Source organism: Dermacentor albipictus, chromosome 5 (assembly GCF_038994185.2).
Source record: "Dermacentor albipictus isolate Rhodes 1998 colony chromosome 5, USDA_Dalb.pri_finalv2, whole genome shotgun sequence".
Classification (NCBI taxonomy): domain Eukaryota; kingdom Metazoa; phylum Arthropoda; class Arachnida; order Ixodida; family Ixodidae; genus Dermacentor; species Dermacentor albipictus.
Window position 1 is genome coordinate 32,814,409 of NC_091825.1, and position 18,964 is coordinate 32,833,372.

At 45.1% G+C, this 18,964-nt stretch overlaps 1 protein-coding gene across 1 annotated transcript in view; it reads right to left on the bottom strand.

The window, feature by feature from the left end:
- LOC135908079 (uncharacterized) overlaps nt 1–18,964 on the bottom strand; it is an 83,884-nt gene that overhangs the window by 20,105 nt on the left and 44,815 nt on the right. Inside the window, exons 9-10 of the mRNA XM_065439821.1 lie at nt 9,694–9,817; nt 6,670–6,878 (exon numbers count right to left, since the gene is read on the bottom strand). Coding sequence (XP_065295893.1) covers nt 6,670–6,878; nt 9,694–9,817 — 333 coding nt within the window. The remainder of the gene's footprint in view (nt 1–6,669; nt 6,879–9,693; nt 9,818–18,964) is intronic.

Sequence of the window (18,964 nt, forward strand, 5' to 3'; positions counted from 1 at the left end):
GATTGGGAAGAATTGGGGATAAGAGTTATACCCCTGTCACACGGGCACCCGCGAACTCTGTTGAGCATGAAACTCCCTAACGGAGATTGACGGCAATGGAGTTGCGGCCGTGCAACACGGCACAGCGCGAGCTTTCGACGAGCGCCGCACGGGGTACAAACGGCGCTGCTGCACTTACTTCCGTGTGCAACTGTTCACATATACGGTCGGCATTAAAGTAATCTATGTTCATTTTTTTAACGCAGTATGTAATAATATAAAATCACAGCGAGAATCTTTGCGGTACGTTACCGCAAGACTTGTTTTCCAAGCACAGCAAAGTTGCAAGTGATGCTGGCCACACTGCACTCTTGCTTTCGTGCGTGGGCAGAGCAGGTCACGTTGTTGGGCCGGTGCACTTCGAGTAGTGATTCCGCTGTGTAATCGCGCGTGTCTGTGTGTTCGCGGTGCGCCGCGATCGCTCATGGTGCACGTCACCCGGGGAATTTTACCCGTACGGCTTGAACGATACGTGTGGCTCCCGTGCATATAAAAACAAACAAAATGGCGGAATGACGTTACCCGATGCAGCGTGGCGAAGTATTGGTGTAGAGAGTACAGGTGCTGATGCCCTTAAAAACAAATTAAAACTTTCATTATGTGGCATACATCCCAAGGAAAAAAAAGTAATGCTATAATTTGTAAACGAACCAGTTACGACGATTTTACTAGCATGGTTTTCTGCAGAACTGTAGCTGCTTGGGAACGAGAGTACTCCATCCAACCGTAATGGTCATTGCCGAACTCTCTTCGCCCAAAATCTCCATTTAACTTCCTCGGCGCAAGGGAGACCGTGTGACACGGAGCGCAACTCCATTGGCGTAAAGACAAAGGAGTTCAATGGAGTTCGCGGGTGCCCGTGTGACAGGGGTATTAATGGAGAATACCTTAGTAACTTGCGATTCGCTGATAATATTGCCTTGCTTAGTAACTCAGGGGACCAATTGCAATGCATGCTCACTGACCTGGAGAGGCAAAGCAGAAGGGTGGGTCTAAAAATGAATCTGCAGAAAACAGAAGTAATGTTTAACAGTCTCGGAAGATAACAGCAGTTCTCGTTAGGTAGCGAGGCACTGGAAGTGGTAAGGGAATACATCTACTTAAGGCAGGTAGTGACCGCAGATCCGGATCATGAGAATGAAATTATGAGAAGAATGGGCAGGGGTGCGTTTGGCAGGCATTCTCAGATCATGAACAGCAGGTTGCCATTATCCCTCAAGAGAAAAGTGTATAATAGCTGTGTCTTACCAGTACTCACCTGCGGGCAGAAACCTGGAGGCTTACGAAAAGGGTTCTACTCAAATTGAGGACGACGCAACGAGCTATGGAAAAAAGAATGATACGTGTCTGGGCTGTCTGGCACAAGCCGACACGTCTGAACACGTTGCCTGCCGATGCTTCTCCCGCAGGACACCGCTGCCTGACGGCTCAGCATCTTGACTTTTCAAGGGAGAATTTGGGCGCTCGCAGGATAACTTCTGCATCTTGCAGATTCGGAATCCGGGCTTGTGGTAATGGCACAACAGCTGCTAAGCGCGAGGGCACGGGATTGAATCCCGGCCAGAGCAGCTGCATTTCGATGGGGGCGAAATGCAAAAACCCCCATGTATTTAGACTTAGGTACATGATAGGGCAGGTAGTGACGGCGGATCCGGATCATGAGACGGAAATAATCAGAAGAATAAGAATGGGGTGGGGTGCACTTGGCAGGCATTCTCAGATCATCAACAGCAGGTTGCCATTATCCCTCAAGATAAAAGTGTATAACAGCTGTGTCTTACCAGTACTCACGTGAGGGGCAGAAACCTGGAGGCTTACGAAAAGGGTTCTACTTAAATTGAGAACGACGCAACGAGCTATGGAAAGAAGAATGATGGGTGTAATGTTAAGCGATAAGAAAAGAGCAGATTGGGTGAGGGAACAAACGCGAGTTGACGACATCGTAGTTGAAATCAAGAAAAAGAAATGGGCATGGGCAGGACATGTAATGAGAAGGGAAGATAAGCGATGGTCATTAAGGGTTACGGACTGGATTCCAAGGGAAGGGAAGTGTAAGCAGGGGGTGGCAGAAAGTTAGGTGGGCGGATGAGATTAAGAAGTTTGCAAGGACAACATGGCCACAATTAGTACATGACAGGGGTAGTTGAAGAAGTATGGGAGAGGCCTTTGCCCTGCAGTGGGCGTAATCAGGCTGATGACGATGATGAATCATGTTGTTTGAGGGAACAGAAAGAAGTTTCAATCCTAAAAGTTGCACTTGCTGAGAAGCGGTGATGTGATTCAGAATTTGCCTTCCAATAAGCAAGTCATCGCAACAGTGTTGGTATACGCTTTGACAAAACTACAGATTGTCTAAAGTTTGGGCTTGTTGTGCCACTGGTACCAATCAGGGTTCTCCCCAGAAATTTTTTAGGGGTGGACACGTTGTGACCACGAGGGCAGGTTACACACACTATAATATGCATTTTCTTTTTTCCTTTATTTTTTCGATACGACTATTGCTATTTGGAATTGTACATTTATCAATTTTCTGTTTTGGATGCATCACCAAAATAAAAGTGAGCCGGTCATGCAGCCTATCGGAATTGCTAAATGTCGCCACTATAAAGAAATGCACAGCTCACCGTTGACAAAATGAGTGCAAAACCAGTGATTCATATTTGCGTCGGCCATTAGAGTACTTTCTGTACACGGTGGGAACGGTAACATATCTTGACACCAGTTCTACCGCTTTTTGCTTGCTTCTTTTGCTCTTAATTTTTCAAATCGAAATATGGCGTTGCAACTATTGGAAGCTCCAATTTACCCTCTTCTCGATAGTATCAAGATGGCGGCTGCAGAATGCCATGTGATTTTCGGCGTGATAGAACCTCCTGAATACTCTTTGCTTGGCAGCATACTAGAAAAAGCATGCTTCTGTCAATGTCTAATGATATTTCTTTCTAATATTCCCCACGTGATAAAATAAACACCTGAAAATAGTGGAAAGAAAAGAAGAAAGAAGAAAAAAGAATCGGCAGACACACTTACGTGTGGGAGCGCGAAAGCATTATAGTACCTTTGGTGAAATGTTTTTTTGCTGCACGCTTCTTGTCCGCACAAGCTCTCGCTTGCGTTGTAACTGCGCCTCGGTAAGGCCAAATCAAACGTCTCAATGCGCTCGCTTGCCCACGAAGAGTTCATAACTTGAAGCGCCGCTCACCGACGTTAAGGTGGACATTAATTCTTTTTATTCTATACACTCATGATGTGGTGGCACCCTATTGGCTGTGCCAGCACGTGCCCAATGACACACGTCCTAGGCGACACCTTTCAAAGTGACGTGTGCAATGACGCATACGCTAGGCACACCTTTATGGTGAATTCCAATGAAAGATTCGTAGCACTTCTGGTAGTAGTTTTTCTGTTCCTTGCAGAGCAAGTCTATTCAATTGGGAGGTTGAAAGTGCCTCCTGTATCTTTCATTGACAGATTGGCAAAAGATCCGCCGCTAGATCCACTCCACGGAGCAGCACTCTCTGCTCTGCAAAAATCGACGGAGTGGACTGGAAGTCACTTGACATCGGCCCACCCACAGCCAACGACGAATACCATCAACATACTACTATGGGGTGCGTGCCCATGAACGCGAATCGCGGTCTCTTGGAAGCAATGACTGGTGCTTCACATCATCAACTTGCGCTTTTACTGCTTGCGGAGAGCAATGACTCATCTAGCTCAAGTTAGGAATCAACCAGCAGGGACTCAAGCAACAAAGGAGCTTCGGAAGCTAGTGTATTCAAGCAAGCTTTTGACATCGTGTTTCGGCTGCCGGGCAAGAGACCGAAAGTTACACGTTTCATAGACAATGTTGTTTGCCATGTTCGGATGAAGAGGTAACAACGGCTCCTTTTCAGAAGTTCACATTTTAACAGCCTTTACTTCTGTTGATGAAATGCACTTCCGAAGGCACTTCAGGCTGTCTCAATGTGTTGCCACTGAACTGATCGCAGGCTTTGCTGTGTCTCCAATGTTTCCAACACACAATCACGGCGGACAAAAGAAGCAGACTTACATGCAGTGTGACTTTCACTAGAGCATAGAGGCTAAAAAGAAACACGAAACTTTTAAACACAATGCTCGCGTGAGTTCAAGCCGAAAAGGCCAAAAACAACAAAGGCTCTTTCGACGGGACACTTTCAGAAGCGGATGTGCGCTAGCGCCCCCTGCCAATAGCTCTGGCGGTAGTGCCTGTGTTTCAATCGCAAGATTCATCCTGCTGCCCTCCGCCGTAGTGAAGTGCTCCAGTGCAGAGTTCGTCAGTCACTCCTAATCTGCCATTGGAATTCATTATTAGTCATCCAGAACCAGGGAGCCGCTGTGGCGTGGGGGAAGAGTGCTTGTCTTGCACCCCAAAGGCCCGGGTTCAATTCCCACCCAGACCGAAATTTGCCCAATTTTCTTTTCAAAGCCATTGATTTATTTCGTTTACAGGAACCTCCCTGAGAAATTTGACGTATTTTTACTTTTTGCGTCGTTGGCCAGTTTTGGTACCATCGCTTGGTGGCGCCGCCGACACCGCTGGACTCTCACATAATGGGGCATATAATACTTTCGCATTAAAAATGGAAACTGGCAAAATAGACCGCTCTCACTGCCTAGACACCCCTCAAAGTGGTGGGCAGAAAACTGCAGCAGTGGGCAGCATTTCCTCCACCGCCCACTGTGGGGAAATCCCTGGCACAGATAATGTGCTGCAGGAACGTCAGATTGAAACAAATATAACACAAACACAGCACTAACTCGTAACACATCTTATTGGGGAAATTCGTGATCTACTTATACAGGCAAGGAAGGCAAGTACTACACATGTCTCAAGATAGACTACTCTACACATGTGGTGCCTCTGAGGAATGCAAATTCTTTATCTGATAGCATGATAGATACTACACTGATGCACTTGTTCTCAAAGTTAGCAATATTGCCAGCTTCTATGATCAATTGCACCACTTCACTTGTTTTTTGCAATTTTTGTAAAACAGGCTGCATGTCAAGGGTTTGCAGTAAACAATGCCTTCAACACATTCAACAAACCTAGCGTAGTGGTTCCTATTCCAAGATTTCTTAATACTGCCTATAGGCTTTATCATTCTGCACAACTTTATAAGTTTATCGGGTGCAGAAAACAACAACAGTACGTCTGCATGTATAGTCACCTTCTTTGCAAAACCTTATGAATATAAGCAATTGCTACCATTTTTTTTCTTTTCTTTGTTCAGTGGATACACACTCGCATTCCCAGCCTGTAATTTTGTAAGCAGCTTTTTAGCTACAGAGATTAACAAATGTTCGGCATATTCAGCACCCAAAAGACTAACACAGTGTTGGCTGGAGCTAGTTCCATCAGGTACGGACAAGACTTCTCCAAAGCATTCTTAAAATGAAGGATTATATTCCTCTCTTATTTAGTTTAGAATGTGTGGAGCGAAATGGAAGATTAGATTTGTTTCAAAGGTCCCCACTACAAGAGGTGGTACCAGTATGGGAGCATACATACTCTGTGGTGACGTCTTCACCATTTGATGAAGCGAAATCGTAGCAAACACTCCAATGATTTCATCATTGTTCATTTCTTGGCAAACAATAACACGAGAGTATGGCTCTACAATTATGGAGGCACAAGCACACTGTTTATATGTAGACAAATTCTGCAGCTTTGTTAATTAAGCGAAAATACCTTGGGCACGGCAGGAATGCATGATATGCAGTTGCTGCTAGCTTAGCATGTAAAACAACAGATCTTTTGAATGAGCTTTTGTAATAAAGGCAGTGGATCGTTTGCTCTGACGGCGAACTATTGAAGAACCACTGACAGCAAAATTTCAGTTTTTTGCCTTTTGTGCTTGGCTGTAGCACATGGTACAAGTGAGGCAAGCAGACAGCCAGCCCAACAGGAAGCCGCATCCACCCCTTGGTGTTACGTGCAGGTGCCTCATGTATCGCATTGACAATACTCACAGAGCTGGTAAAAAATTCATAGAGAGCCCGAGGAGCCCCCTACACGTGTCATGTACTGATGTCATGAGGTGTTGCAGTTCGAGATCAGCTACTGGTGTTGACTTTTACAACCAGGTTTAATTATGTTCAAAGCAACACTTGCCATTATTATTCGGTCTGAGGTGCAGGGCATGCGAACAATACAAACATAACGAGTCAGAAATTGGGTGTCAGTGGTCCTTAAAACGGCTGTTACATTTTATGATTCCATTCCATTTGATGATTATTAGCACATACATAATGCTACACAGGCCTCTCAAAATTCCTGCAGGTGCTGCGAGTGCTCACCGTAAGATAGCAGTGTTGTGCTGCTGAGCTCAGAACATCACTGGTAAACAGACGCGCTCGGCCAGCCGAACAGCGCCGCAGCCGCCGATGCAACGGGTGAAGAAACACGACAAGGCAACGATCGAAACGGAGCTGTCTCACTTATTGCTCTATTTCATGCTGCACTTAGTTACCTTGTTCGCTCGTAAACGTGATGTTGCCGCACGCTGAAAGCAGGCAGGGCGTATCTAGCTCGCTTAGCGCACCCTGGTCGAGAAGGCACGAACTCAACAACACAACAAGCCGCCGCAGACAGGACAGGCTCACCCTGGAAGTCCTCCACGGTAAATGGCACGTAGCTCCCCTCGCCACCGGCCTCATCGTCCTCGAGCCCTCCTTCGGCGGCATCATTCTCCTCCATTCTGTCACTGCCGTCCCATCTGCGGCCCACCATCAGGCCCCCCTGGATGGCTGCCAGTGCCGTCAGGTGGCCGAGCTCGGCTTCGCTCAGAAGTGGCCACATGTGTCGGGACAGCCTGCAATTGGGACAGCATTTGAGCACTACTGTCTCTAGGGATCTGAAGATACAGCAACGAGACATGTGTTCCACTCACTAAGGTGCAGTCGTCGTATTTCGTGACCACAGCAGGACAAATGCCTAATTAATTGCCCTAATTACCAGTCTTGCATCTCAACAGACTCCATCCTATTCTGCCTAATCTCGTCACACCGTCCAATACCCTGCCATTGCAAAGTGCGTTTCCCTTTTGTTAGTAGTCATTATTTTGTAGGGTGGAATATCAATTAAAACTTTAACCTGAACAATCAGAACAAAGAAACAAATTACTCAATTTCTTTAATAAAAATCAAAATTGACAATTTCCATATGGTTATAGAAAAAAACAAAACAACCGTGTTATTTGACCACATTATTTCATTTGACATTCGCTTTTGATAGCACAACAGCAACACTATGCCTGAGTGGACACAAGTTCAATAAACACCATTCAGATACAATCACAAGTATACCTGCTGAGAGGCTATTCATTGTCCACTTCCTCTGCTCGATTAAAAGTGCAGTGGACATGGGTGGCTTTTGTCGTGTGACATAGTCTGGTGCTGTATTTTAGTTATAAATCTGTCTGTTACCTTTTTTTTTTTTGCTGTTGCATGAGTGAAACGGCAACATCAGTGCTGACACTTTCATGATGTTCTCAAATAATGTCGGTCAATTATTGAGAATTCTGAAAATATTTGCAATTAAATAATTAATCAGGAGGTCAAATGATCAATTACCCACCCAAACCTAATAAGCTTTGAGTGTAACATCCCAAAGTCGCACTGGGGCTTTGAGAGATGCCACAGTGCAGGGGTCCATACCAATTTCAAGAACCTTGTATTCTTTAATACACCTAAATTAAGTACATGAACAGTTTAATATGAAAGCATTCTTTGCCTACCCCTACCCATTTAGCCCGGCTGGCCTCAAAACTAAACCTGCGTAAAAAAAAAGGAATAAAGAAAATTTTGTCCCCTGTGAGAAAGTGAATGAGGGCCTGCAGTGTGGTAAGCGAGTAACCACCCTTGTTACACCAACGGACAAGGGGTGTGGAACTGCACGTCATCATCACCAGCAGATCTTTGTGTCCACAGCAGGACGAAGGTCTGTTCCAGCAATCTCCAAACACCCCTGTCTTGTACTAGCTGATTCCAACTTGTGCTTCCAAATTTCATGATGACATCACCCCTACTAATTTTCTGCCATCGTCGACTGCGCTTCCCTTCCCTTGGCACCCATTCTGTTACTCTAATGGTCCACCGGAATTGCACCTATCCAACAGGCACCACGCCGTGATAGCTGCCTTCGGTACAACAGGTGAACTGAGCAATGATGTCATGGAGGTCGAATAAAGTGTGTTGTGTGATTGCTCTTGCATTTGGGTTCCGCTGCAACTTTTTGCATTTAGCTCCCAGTGGAATGCGGTGGCTGAGAATTGAGCCTGAGACCTGGTGCTCAGCATGTTTTAGCAGCCATTTTGTTACTGCTTGGTTATCTATGCATTACGCGACCTTCCTACTCTTTTCTCTTAATCTCAACTGCAACATTATCCATGCTTGCACTTTAATCCCCACTGCCCTGTCTCCAGAGGTTATGCATGTCTGCTCCAAAGCTGTTATGCAGCTTTGGTCTTTCCATCTGTGGCTCTTGTTTAGGCCTGACTGGAGAGAGACACATTTGTGCCTGGCCAGGCATGGCCAATGCCTCTATTGCCGGTCGGTTCTCTCCCTCTCTCAAGACCTTCAAGATAAAAATGTGGATACGGCGCTGCATGTTTTTCTTTTCTTTCTTTTCTCATTTTATATCTTGGAGGCTATGCTCTTTCTCTACGAGGTGTTCTGCCAAGAAGATGCACCAAGAAATGTCTAAGGCATGGTGGTCACAACGTTTATTGGTGCTCGCAGTACTGAAAAGCATAGCTTTTGAGATTCGTGGGAAGCCTCACTGGGATACGCGTCTGGACGCCACATGTATGTATAGTGGAACTCGGCACCATGCAGCAGATGCAGCTACGACAGTGCAACGGAGACCAGAGTCGCAGCAGGTTGTGGTGCGTTTCGTGAGTGCATTTTAGAGCGCAAGGCGCTCGTTACTGCGGCGAGCATTGGCGGCGTAACGTTTCGGGCGACCCGTCGCTTGTGGCCAGTCACACCACGCCACTTGCGCTGCACCAGCCAAAATGCCATCCCCTCTATACTCCAATGCGCATGCTGTCGGCGTGCTCCCTTCGCAGCATGTGCAGAAAGACCCCAACCTGTGCGCGGCTTCGAACGGCTGTCTGCGATCGTTGGCGAAGCGGCGTGGGCCCCTTTTTTCTTCGCGCAATGCGTTGCCGGTCGGCACAGTCAGTGCAAAGAACGCACAGATGGAGCAAAAGCCATCTCTACGTTGGGCATGTTAGACCGTGTCTAGTTACAGTGGCTGCGCCAGTGCGTCGAACTATAAATGTTCTCACCAACGTGACGTAGCATGTCGTAGTATGACGCTTCGTCGGACTATATAAGCACATTAATCGAGCAATTTTTTTCTCTCGCATTAGTTCGAATTTTGCATACTTCGAATTTCATAGCATCTCCGCTGAATTTGAATTAACCAGCTTTTACTGTATGACAAAGATAGATTGACTGCGAAATGGTGCCCTAAACTGAAGGCCATGTATACCTAAAAGGTGATCCAAGCTGCATTCAGTGTGGTACTAAACATGGCACTTGTTCCCTCTGTAAATTTCCGAATGCATTCAAGGGCTCCCCACATTATGGCACTGCTTTTATTCTGCAGCCACAGGCACTCACAGTGTGATGGCTTTGGTCGAGTACTCCATCGGATTGTCCATGGCAGTCTTGAGAAGTCGTGTCACATTGAGCTTTGAAGGAGTTGATGAGCTTCCACTGCTCTGGTCACAGCACTCACCGGTTCCTGGATGAAAACAGAAAGACATTGTGGGCAGGGGTCACCACAGCTATGCGTGCAATCCACAGTCAATGGTGCTCAAGATCCCAGCTGCAAAACAAGCCTAAATTTTTCGATTGGAAGACAAACCTCCGCTTGTCAATGGAATCCTTGACTGTCGATGCGGTTGACAAAGAGCACCAAAGGAAAACATGAGGCCATGCTAAGGAAATGGATCCCTGCCAAATGCATACAAATTGAAACTTTTTACCTAGAACAGCGTTTTCACAAGCGCGAAAGTGACAGCATAAATGCAATACAGGACTGGTGCTGCCACTTATAAATAGGGCACCAGCTCCCACGATGTAGCCTGCTTCATTAGTAAGTGATAAGATGTAGTAGACCAAATAATAACAACAAAGAAGCTGGACACATGGCATTTCAACATGAAAGGAAATACAGTTTGGCCAGTTTTACAGGACCTTACAAAAACCTTATTTATAGCTCAGCCATTATTTATAGGCAAGCACTTACAGCCAGCTTCCGTTAATTCAACCCTGAAGGGACCAACGAAATTGATAGAATTATCTGGCAGGCCAAATTAAACAAGACACAGAAAAAAAAATACGCCAAAACACACCGCTGATTCATTTGGCAATATTTGCTCGATTCTAACACGACCCCGAATCAAACACATGGCCAATTTCTATGTGTGTAAATTAGAAATGTAATTTGCCTCCAGTCATTTAGTAACAAAAAGGGGCAAAAATCTAATATGTGGTGCACAATGGTGGCAGATTTCCTAAAGGCAGCTTCACCGCACGACGTTTTGAAATCAGTTTCGCTGCATTACAGCTGTGTTAGCGGTAAAGCATACAAACACTGCAAAAGCAGTTTTGGTTTCGTATCCAATTCCAGCACGCAGGCAATTTTCAGCCCAATTTTCTTGGAAACAAATAATGCTGCACATTAGAATCGGGTAAATATTGTAATCAAACATTGTGAGCTACCGTTATTGCTTGAAGATCTTCCTCGCGCAAGACAAAAATAGACGGTGTCGACGGGAGACTGTCTACTGTCTACTAAGCTACAGCAAGACAGACGCTGACCCTGGAGTGGTCACTAGTGGAGTCACCATAGAGTCAGGTGCATGCATGATTTATTTCATTGAATTTTAGAGCTGGCCACGAATGATACGGTTTCATGTCGTGTGGAAGATATCTTTACACAGTGGTATGAAGCGAGAAACCAGCCACTCTTTCGCGTCTACTTCCCCTTCGTGAATTATCAGGTGAAAGCCAATTTTAGGATTCAAAACAAAGGTTTCGGCCCATAGAGACGCATGGGCACTGGCCAGGACCTTTGGTCAGGATCAAATTAACCAAAACATGAAATGAACTGGAGTGAAATTAATGGAAGGTTTATTAGTTCAATGAATGAATGTATTGTTTGCTTGCCAAATAACAAAGCCATGACAACAGGCCTCTTCATTTTGGCTGCACATTATGCATCAACGTTGCACTAACACAGTGCAGCACTTGTACACCTCACAGGCTGTAGAAGTTGAGCAAGAGCAGTGACAAGCGAGTTGAGCCACAGTGACCAAATGATGTCGAGCCAATCGGCAAGTAGTTCTCAGTATACAAAAAAAAAGCAAGCAGCATGGCTCGTTCAAAAACTGTTATATATTATTCCTGCAAGAAATTCATACTTTAACAGACCCAGCAACAACAAGCTATCAGCTACAACTGACAAAATTTTGTCTAGTTGATGCATGCACGAAGTACCATGCTGTGGTGATGCGAGCGTTGGCAGTGCGCTGGATGTGGCAGTTTTCTGTGCGTTTCCGGTAACAGTTAGGCCACTCACGTTAACAGCCCCACTCACCCGCTATGCTCCTCGGCCTGCCCGTATTTAGCGGAATACCATACATGTTAAGAGTCTCTAATGAAACAGCGTGGAGGGCGCCTGCGCTTAACTGTCGGCACCAGCTACACACAGAGCATGTGACGTGCGGTTCTTTCGTCCGTCGCCCAGATTGGCCTTACGATAACCCTCCTGCCGTAAGGTTGGGATAGTGGCCTTTCTGCATTTTGGAGAAAAACAGGAAAGCAAAACAAATAAAAGATTCCCGTAAAATGCAGGTCGAATATTAGGCAGAGAACCTCATTGCTATTCAGTACTACAGAATGTCACTAATTCATTAGTTTCAGAGGGGAAAAAAGTACAGTAGAACCTCGTTGATGTGTTACCGTTACGTACATTTTCCCGGCACCAATGTTTGCTATTGAGAACAAAAGAAATGACCGATTGGAGTTGCGCTCAATTTTCACCAGTTCATACGTTCCCAAAAAACACGATTTTCCGGCAACAACGTTCAGTACATCGCCAAACTGCGATCGTAAGTTACGTTTTCTGGCCGCTAGATCTCATGTAAACGAGGAAATGTGCAAGGCGTGCGCGATCGATAGCACTATATAGCTGCCCGCCGTGGCAGTTTCACCGCAATATTCGCCCGCCTGTCTCACCTGAAAATGTCAGTGCGCACTCAGTTTCTCATTTTGGTTCCAGCAAATCTTCTCCGGGGTTGTCGCACGCGTCATTCCCAACTGTCACCGCCAATCCTACTGCGATAAGCATCTTCACTTATCTGTTTTACAGTGCGTGGTGACGTCAGAAGCATAGTACACACTTTTAATAGGCAATAACCGAAACGTGCTGTCCTTCCCTGCTGCAGACAGCGATCGTATACGTTTTTTCCAGCCGCTAGATCCCGTGTGAACAAGAGAAGGCAGAGGGGTGCGCGATCGAGAATAGTATATAGCCGCCTGTCTCACGTGAAAATGACGGCACACACAGTTTCTTATTCCGGTAGCAGCAAATCTCCTCCCGGATCATTGCACGCTGCATTCACAGCTATTGCCACCAAACCTACAGCGATAAGCATCTTCGCCAATCTGTTTTACAGCGTGTGGTGCATAGCGCCATCGGTAGCACACTGCACGCTTTTAGTAGGCGATAAGCCAATGCACTGCCGTTCCCTGCAACAGGCAGCACAATGTGGGCATCACATTTTGCTTCGGCGGCATCCAGCATCACCCACCAGCTCGTATTGTTTCGGTTTCCCGTCGCCCTCTTAAGAAGAAACGCGGCAATGAGAACTTTTTTTTATTTATGGGAATAAATTGGTGAAATTTGGCATGCAGCTGTGATTTGTTATGCTGACATCATAACTGAAATTAGTTTTGAGCTATGTATTATGCGTCTTGAGTTACAACAATTAACAGCCTCTAATGGTCATCCCCCAATTAATTCATTAATTACACATCAGTTCGCCAAGATTTTCACATCCGCATGTTCACGAACACCCATTCTGTGCAATAAATCTATTGGTTTATTTTTTAAATGCAAAATGAGCATAAAAATATTTTTTCAGCTTTCCTTTGCATATTGTCTTGCTAATGACTTTTGCAAAAGAAACTCATTATAAATTTTTTTTGAGGTGCAGTTAAAAATGGACAGCTTTATTGCACTCAACAATGTTTCAGAATTTATGTGCAAAATAAAGAATGATTTTGTCTTCATTCTTTGTAAAATGGCACTGGGATGATTGAAAGCAACTGCACAAAAAATGAAACCTGAGAAAACGGAGCTCAAAGTTACATTTGTTGTAAATATATAAATCTTTATTTTGAGCACCTAAAACCCGCTTGGGACGTAGTCCTTTGCCTATGGGGACACATTTGCTCTACATTTTGATGTAGTTTCTTGCGTTCTTGCAGCAGTTTCGCGCATCTTAGTTGCCTTTTTGGTCATCGTGCAGAGGCAGATCACGCAATAGGAAAACAACAAAATGCGTCTCGAGCTGCCACAGCACCGCCAGCTTGATGCAGCGCGTTGGCATCTCGTGCCACAACGATCCGCACGATGCTTCACATTACATAGACGTCAACGATAGTTGAGTCTGTCAAGTTTTTTTTTAGTTACATTGGATTGTAGGTTTTCCTGGTTAGCACACTTTCCTTCCGTTTTTTTTCGAAAACGTATCAATTAATTAGGGGGTTTTACGTGCCAAAACCACTGTCTGATTATGAGGCACGCCACAGTGGAGGACTCCGCAAATTTCGACCACGTGGGGTTCTTTAACGTGCACCTAAATCTAAATACACGGGTGTTTTCCGTGTATTTCCGTGACGGCGAGTTCCAAAACGTATGAATGAGGTTCTACTCTACTTGATTCTAGTCAGCAGAAATTCTATTAATAAAAGAAATATGTTCCAGACCTTCATATACAGTTAAACCTCAGTACAATAAACTTCAGTATAACGAAATCTTTAATGTAACGAAGTACTTAACTTTTTATAACTTCTTGTCTATAGAACACCATGTAATTAGAAACTCAATATAGCAAAGTGTGTATGTGATTTCAATATAAAGAAATTTCGCTTCCACAACAAAGGAATGCTGAGACAATAAGTGGAAACTTCCGCGGATGCAGATGGCCAATTGACTGAACTAACAAGTGGCTGCTTGTAAACGCACCTCTTAGTGTGACAAAAGCGACCGCCGGGGTACAGCCGCATCATGTTCCGTATAAAGTCCAAGTGCAATAAGATCCTCTCGTACCCCACAAACTTTGTGTTGGGCTGCTGAGCACGAGGTCGCGGGATCGAATCCCGGCCACGGCGGCCGCATTTCGATGGGGGCGAAATGTGAAAACACCCGTGTGCTTAGATTTAGGTGCACGTTAAAGAACCCCAGGTGGTCAAAATTTCCGGAGTCCTCCACTACGGCGTGCCTCATAATCAGAAAGTGGTTTTGGCACGTAAAACCCCAAATATTATTAAATTATTATTATTACCCCACAAACTTTGTGCTTCAGGTGTGAGTGAAAGTGTACGAGGGTGGGAAAGAAAGATGGTGACTTCATGCACGAGTGCCGCCTCCCTGCGCCAGCAAACAGAAAGAAGGGGGAGGGGAGCTCGCTCGCGGTGACGCAATCAAGTGCACGCACATGGGGGGAGGGGGGTAAGCTGACGTGCGTCTCGGCCGTGGCTGCACATGGCTGCAACGGCTGAGCACATAAGAAGCCGCACACCCTGCTTTAGAGGTACACCTGCCGCATGTACAATGTACAAAGAGTGGGCGTGCTAAGACAGCATGGCATCATGTAAGCTATCTTACCGCGCGTTTAGTGTTGAAGGTTGGGTAATCTTGAGTTTCGGTGACCCATTGGGGCGAGAAGCAGACGAAGCTTTCGCTCCCCGCTGCTGGCGCTTGTCACAATAGCGTCGTCCCAGTGCGGGCGACGCCATCGGCCGCGGAGACGGAGTGCATGCAAAAGCGTGGCTCGCTTTGCCTAATTCGTACCGCCTATGTGAAGATATCGATGTGGCATGAAGCCATATCATTCGTTGCCAACTCCCAAATTCATCAAAATTAATTGTTTGCTTTTTTTCGATTCCCCAATAATCCTGAAAATTCTGCAGCCCATTTCGTGTAAGGAAACTCGATCAGTGATTGTACTTATTTGTATAAAAGGTTGATATTCCATACAACAATATTTTGATATAACGAAGCAAATTGTCACTTTTACCTACTTCGTTATATCGAGGTTTAACTGTACTAGAACTGAGCTGTAATCAGTGCTGGCATAATAATTTGATGTTCCCTTTAGTAAGAGTGGACTTTATTGTATATCTTGTCTTCTGTGCACTTATGTTACTGATAGCTTGCTGTGTTTTTGTTATGCAATGCTAGTAGAGTCTCGAGCATGTGCACCACCGTAATGTCTTGCCTGAAATTGGTAAGCATTAAATTTTGTGGAAAATTCTTTGGATATTCAATATTCTGCTTTATTTTTCTTAATTCGATTCCATATTCGGTTTGAAATCTGCTATTCATTATTGGCGCACCCCTACTAAGTACACTTCTTCGAAATGCACTTTCCCTTAAGCACTGAAGGAGCGGCGAGCTTTCCACAACAGAGCACTGCCCAATATATTTGGCTAACAACTTTTCGAAACAGCCATGCATGTGGCCCGTGGCCGCCACCGCTGTTGGCTCTGTGTTGCTATGCCTGGCCCACTCCACTTCAAGGCCTTTGCGAACGCCGCTTCAAGAACAACCGCTGATGACTGCAAATGCCATAGTGTTGAGGACACTTTAAGTTCCCTTTGCATCAATTAGCACGAAAAGAAGTTAGGCTGCTATGCGCGGAATCTAGGCTGCAAAGTGCACGATGCTGTTGAGCTGTCCCACAGGGTAGCAGTGGCTGGACGTGGACTTCAAGTTGAACTTGCTTTGTATCGTAGCTCCCATTTATGCTAGACGTTTGACAGTGGTTTCTGCTTGCCATGAAAGGTAAAATTGGGGCGTCATGTTTTTTTATCGGCCATCACTTTGTGTGAAAAACACATTTTAGTCTATGCTTGTAATGGAAGCGGCACTATCTTGCTCAAGCCAGCTGCCGGAGTATCCCTTGAACCCATTTTCTCGCCAATGTGAAAATCTTGCCGTTGGGTAGGGGGAACTTCCATTGGTCAACAGCCAGCACACGGAAAACGGCAAACAGCAGAATGCTGCTAATATGTTTGTACCATTTCAGTAAATCCATTTTTTACTTTCAATCTTATCATTTCTGTAATCACCTCTGGGTTCCCATTACTAAATTGAAACAGCAGACATGAATAGACGAAGTTTAGTTATTTCACAACATACCACGGCCCCAACTTTGGAAAGAATGAACTTCGAAAATAACGTATCTTTTGCACTGCATTATTATGGTCCATTGTAACGAGTGCTAAATATTGTTACGCAAAAGACGAGCCAGTACAACAAGCAACTATTTACAAGTTATATTTACAACAGCGGTTTCAGCACTGACCAGTTAAATTCACAGCACGAGCGCAGTTCGTTCTTCCTCCTTTTTACTCGAGTGATGGTGCCCACGCACCTCGTTCAAACAATTAAATACCACACGCATGTAGGAGTATGATGCTTACAATGTCAAACAGAGAACCCAGCCCTGCCGTAATAGGAATGCCAGGCTAAAAGAAGTACAATGTTTGTCCGTAAAGTTTTGAGACTGATTTATTTTCTTCTCTAGAAATGATTCCCCAAAACAAATGTTGGTGCGTATGTGTAGCCCCATCTTTTCGGGCTAACCTGAGCTATTTATGTTAACTGCTGTGGCAGCCACTAAATGGCGCTACATGTAGAAAAATACTTTGTCACTAGTCGTCTGCGCATTCTACTGTGAGTGAATGTGGAGAGATGAACGTCCACCTCGAACAGCGTGCAAACACAAAATTCTGTCTGAAGCCTGCCAAGACAGCCACAGACACAGACGTACGAGCTCCTTCGTGACGCTTAACGGCAACGAGACATCATCGCGGGTGCGAGTTTTTGAGTAGCACAAGAGGTTCGTTTTGGGGAGAATGTCGGTGGAAGACGACACAAGGCAGGGGTGCCCTGCAACCTCATGGAATGAAAAAAACCTGGCTCAGATCAGGGAGATCATACACCAAGACTGCACCATTACACACCGCATGCTATCGGATGCTCTTGACATTAGTAAGACAACATGCCACCAAATTTTGCGGAAACGAAAGCTGATTGCCAGACTTGTGCCGCACTCCCTCACACAGGACCAGAAGGACACGCGGGCATCAGTGAGCGCTGATTTGCTCTCCGAGGCAGAGAAGGATGCTGCATTCGTCAACGGCATCATTGCTGAAGACGAAACATTGGTGTTTTCAATATGATCCTCAAACAAAGAGGCAGAGCGCCGAATGGCGGTCCACAAGCTATCCGGTGTCGAGAAGGGTGTGGCAACAGAAGACCAAAACAAAGACAATGCTGATAGTTTTTTTAGATGCCAGAGGTGTCATACACCACGAGTTCGTCCCACAAGGGTAGATGGTGAATCAGGAGTTTTATATCCGCGTGCTCCAACACATGCGTGATGCACTGCGGCACCGTCGCCCTGACTTATGGGCATCCGGACAATGGAGCCTTCTGCAAGACCGCACACTACTCTCAGCGTGACAAAATTTCTTGCCAAGCACAGCGTTACTGTACTTCCCCATCCACCATACTCGCCTGACCTCTCCCCATGTGATTTTTTCCTGTTTCGTCGTGTGAAGAGAGCCCTAAAAGGTTGCTGGATGGGGAGCGTGGAATTTGTGTTGCGAAAAAAAGAGCGCAAGAGTGTCATGACCTTCAGCACACATTTAGCTATGCAGTCAATACTCAACGAGCCTTCTATTGCATTTTTTAAGCTCCCCAGGCTCTCGAGAAAGTTTGAGGGAGAAAAATTCTGCTCAATAAAATTCAACAGAATGTCCTCAAAGTATCGCTCTGAAAGTTTTATGGAAGCACCAGGGAGACATTCTAAACATTTGTGCCAATTTTCATCAATATCCACGAAAAAATAAGAAAGTTGATTTTCAAAGCCACGTCCCCCCTTAACTCTTTTATTACCATGAGAAAATGGTAGTTTTTTATAGGTCTCGGAAAAAAATTATTTACTGCTTCGAATAATATTCCAGCACACATTGCAGCATAGCATATTGTGCATAATGAAATGCTCTTTCCAAAAACATATGTTGCCATACAAACAAAAGATTATTAGGTAAAACATAAGAATTCTAGAAAGCTCCATTTTTGCTGCCAGTTGATAAAAACAATAACAAGAAAACATAATATCTAGAGAAATATTAATAGCAAATAAAATTCAGAACATACATTTCAAAGATAAATAACCTAGGAATAGTGTCTGAAAAAATAAATGCTGAGTATACCGCCATTCTTCGGATACAAAAAAAAAACTGAGACCAGTTCATTGCTCATGCCATGCGGTGAAGCAGTTCCTGGATTTTGTGAAGCATAGGTGCACTGCACAATTTTCCCGAAATAGATATGTTTTTTGTTCTACTTTGCGGTCCTCGTAACACATTTTGCAGTTCTACCTTTTCGGCATCCTTTGAGGATGGTCCGATGAGAAGCGCAAGGAATGTACTTCACCAATTCATCTAGAGTCGTGCACCTCTTTCAGGACCCATCACTTTAAATGTAGCTGGGCAACTACAAGGTTACGCATCCAAGCATATCTGTTTGCTTTTTTGCACATTGTCTTTATCACCACTGCAGAGAAGGCAGCAGAAAGAACTC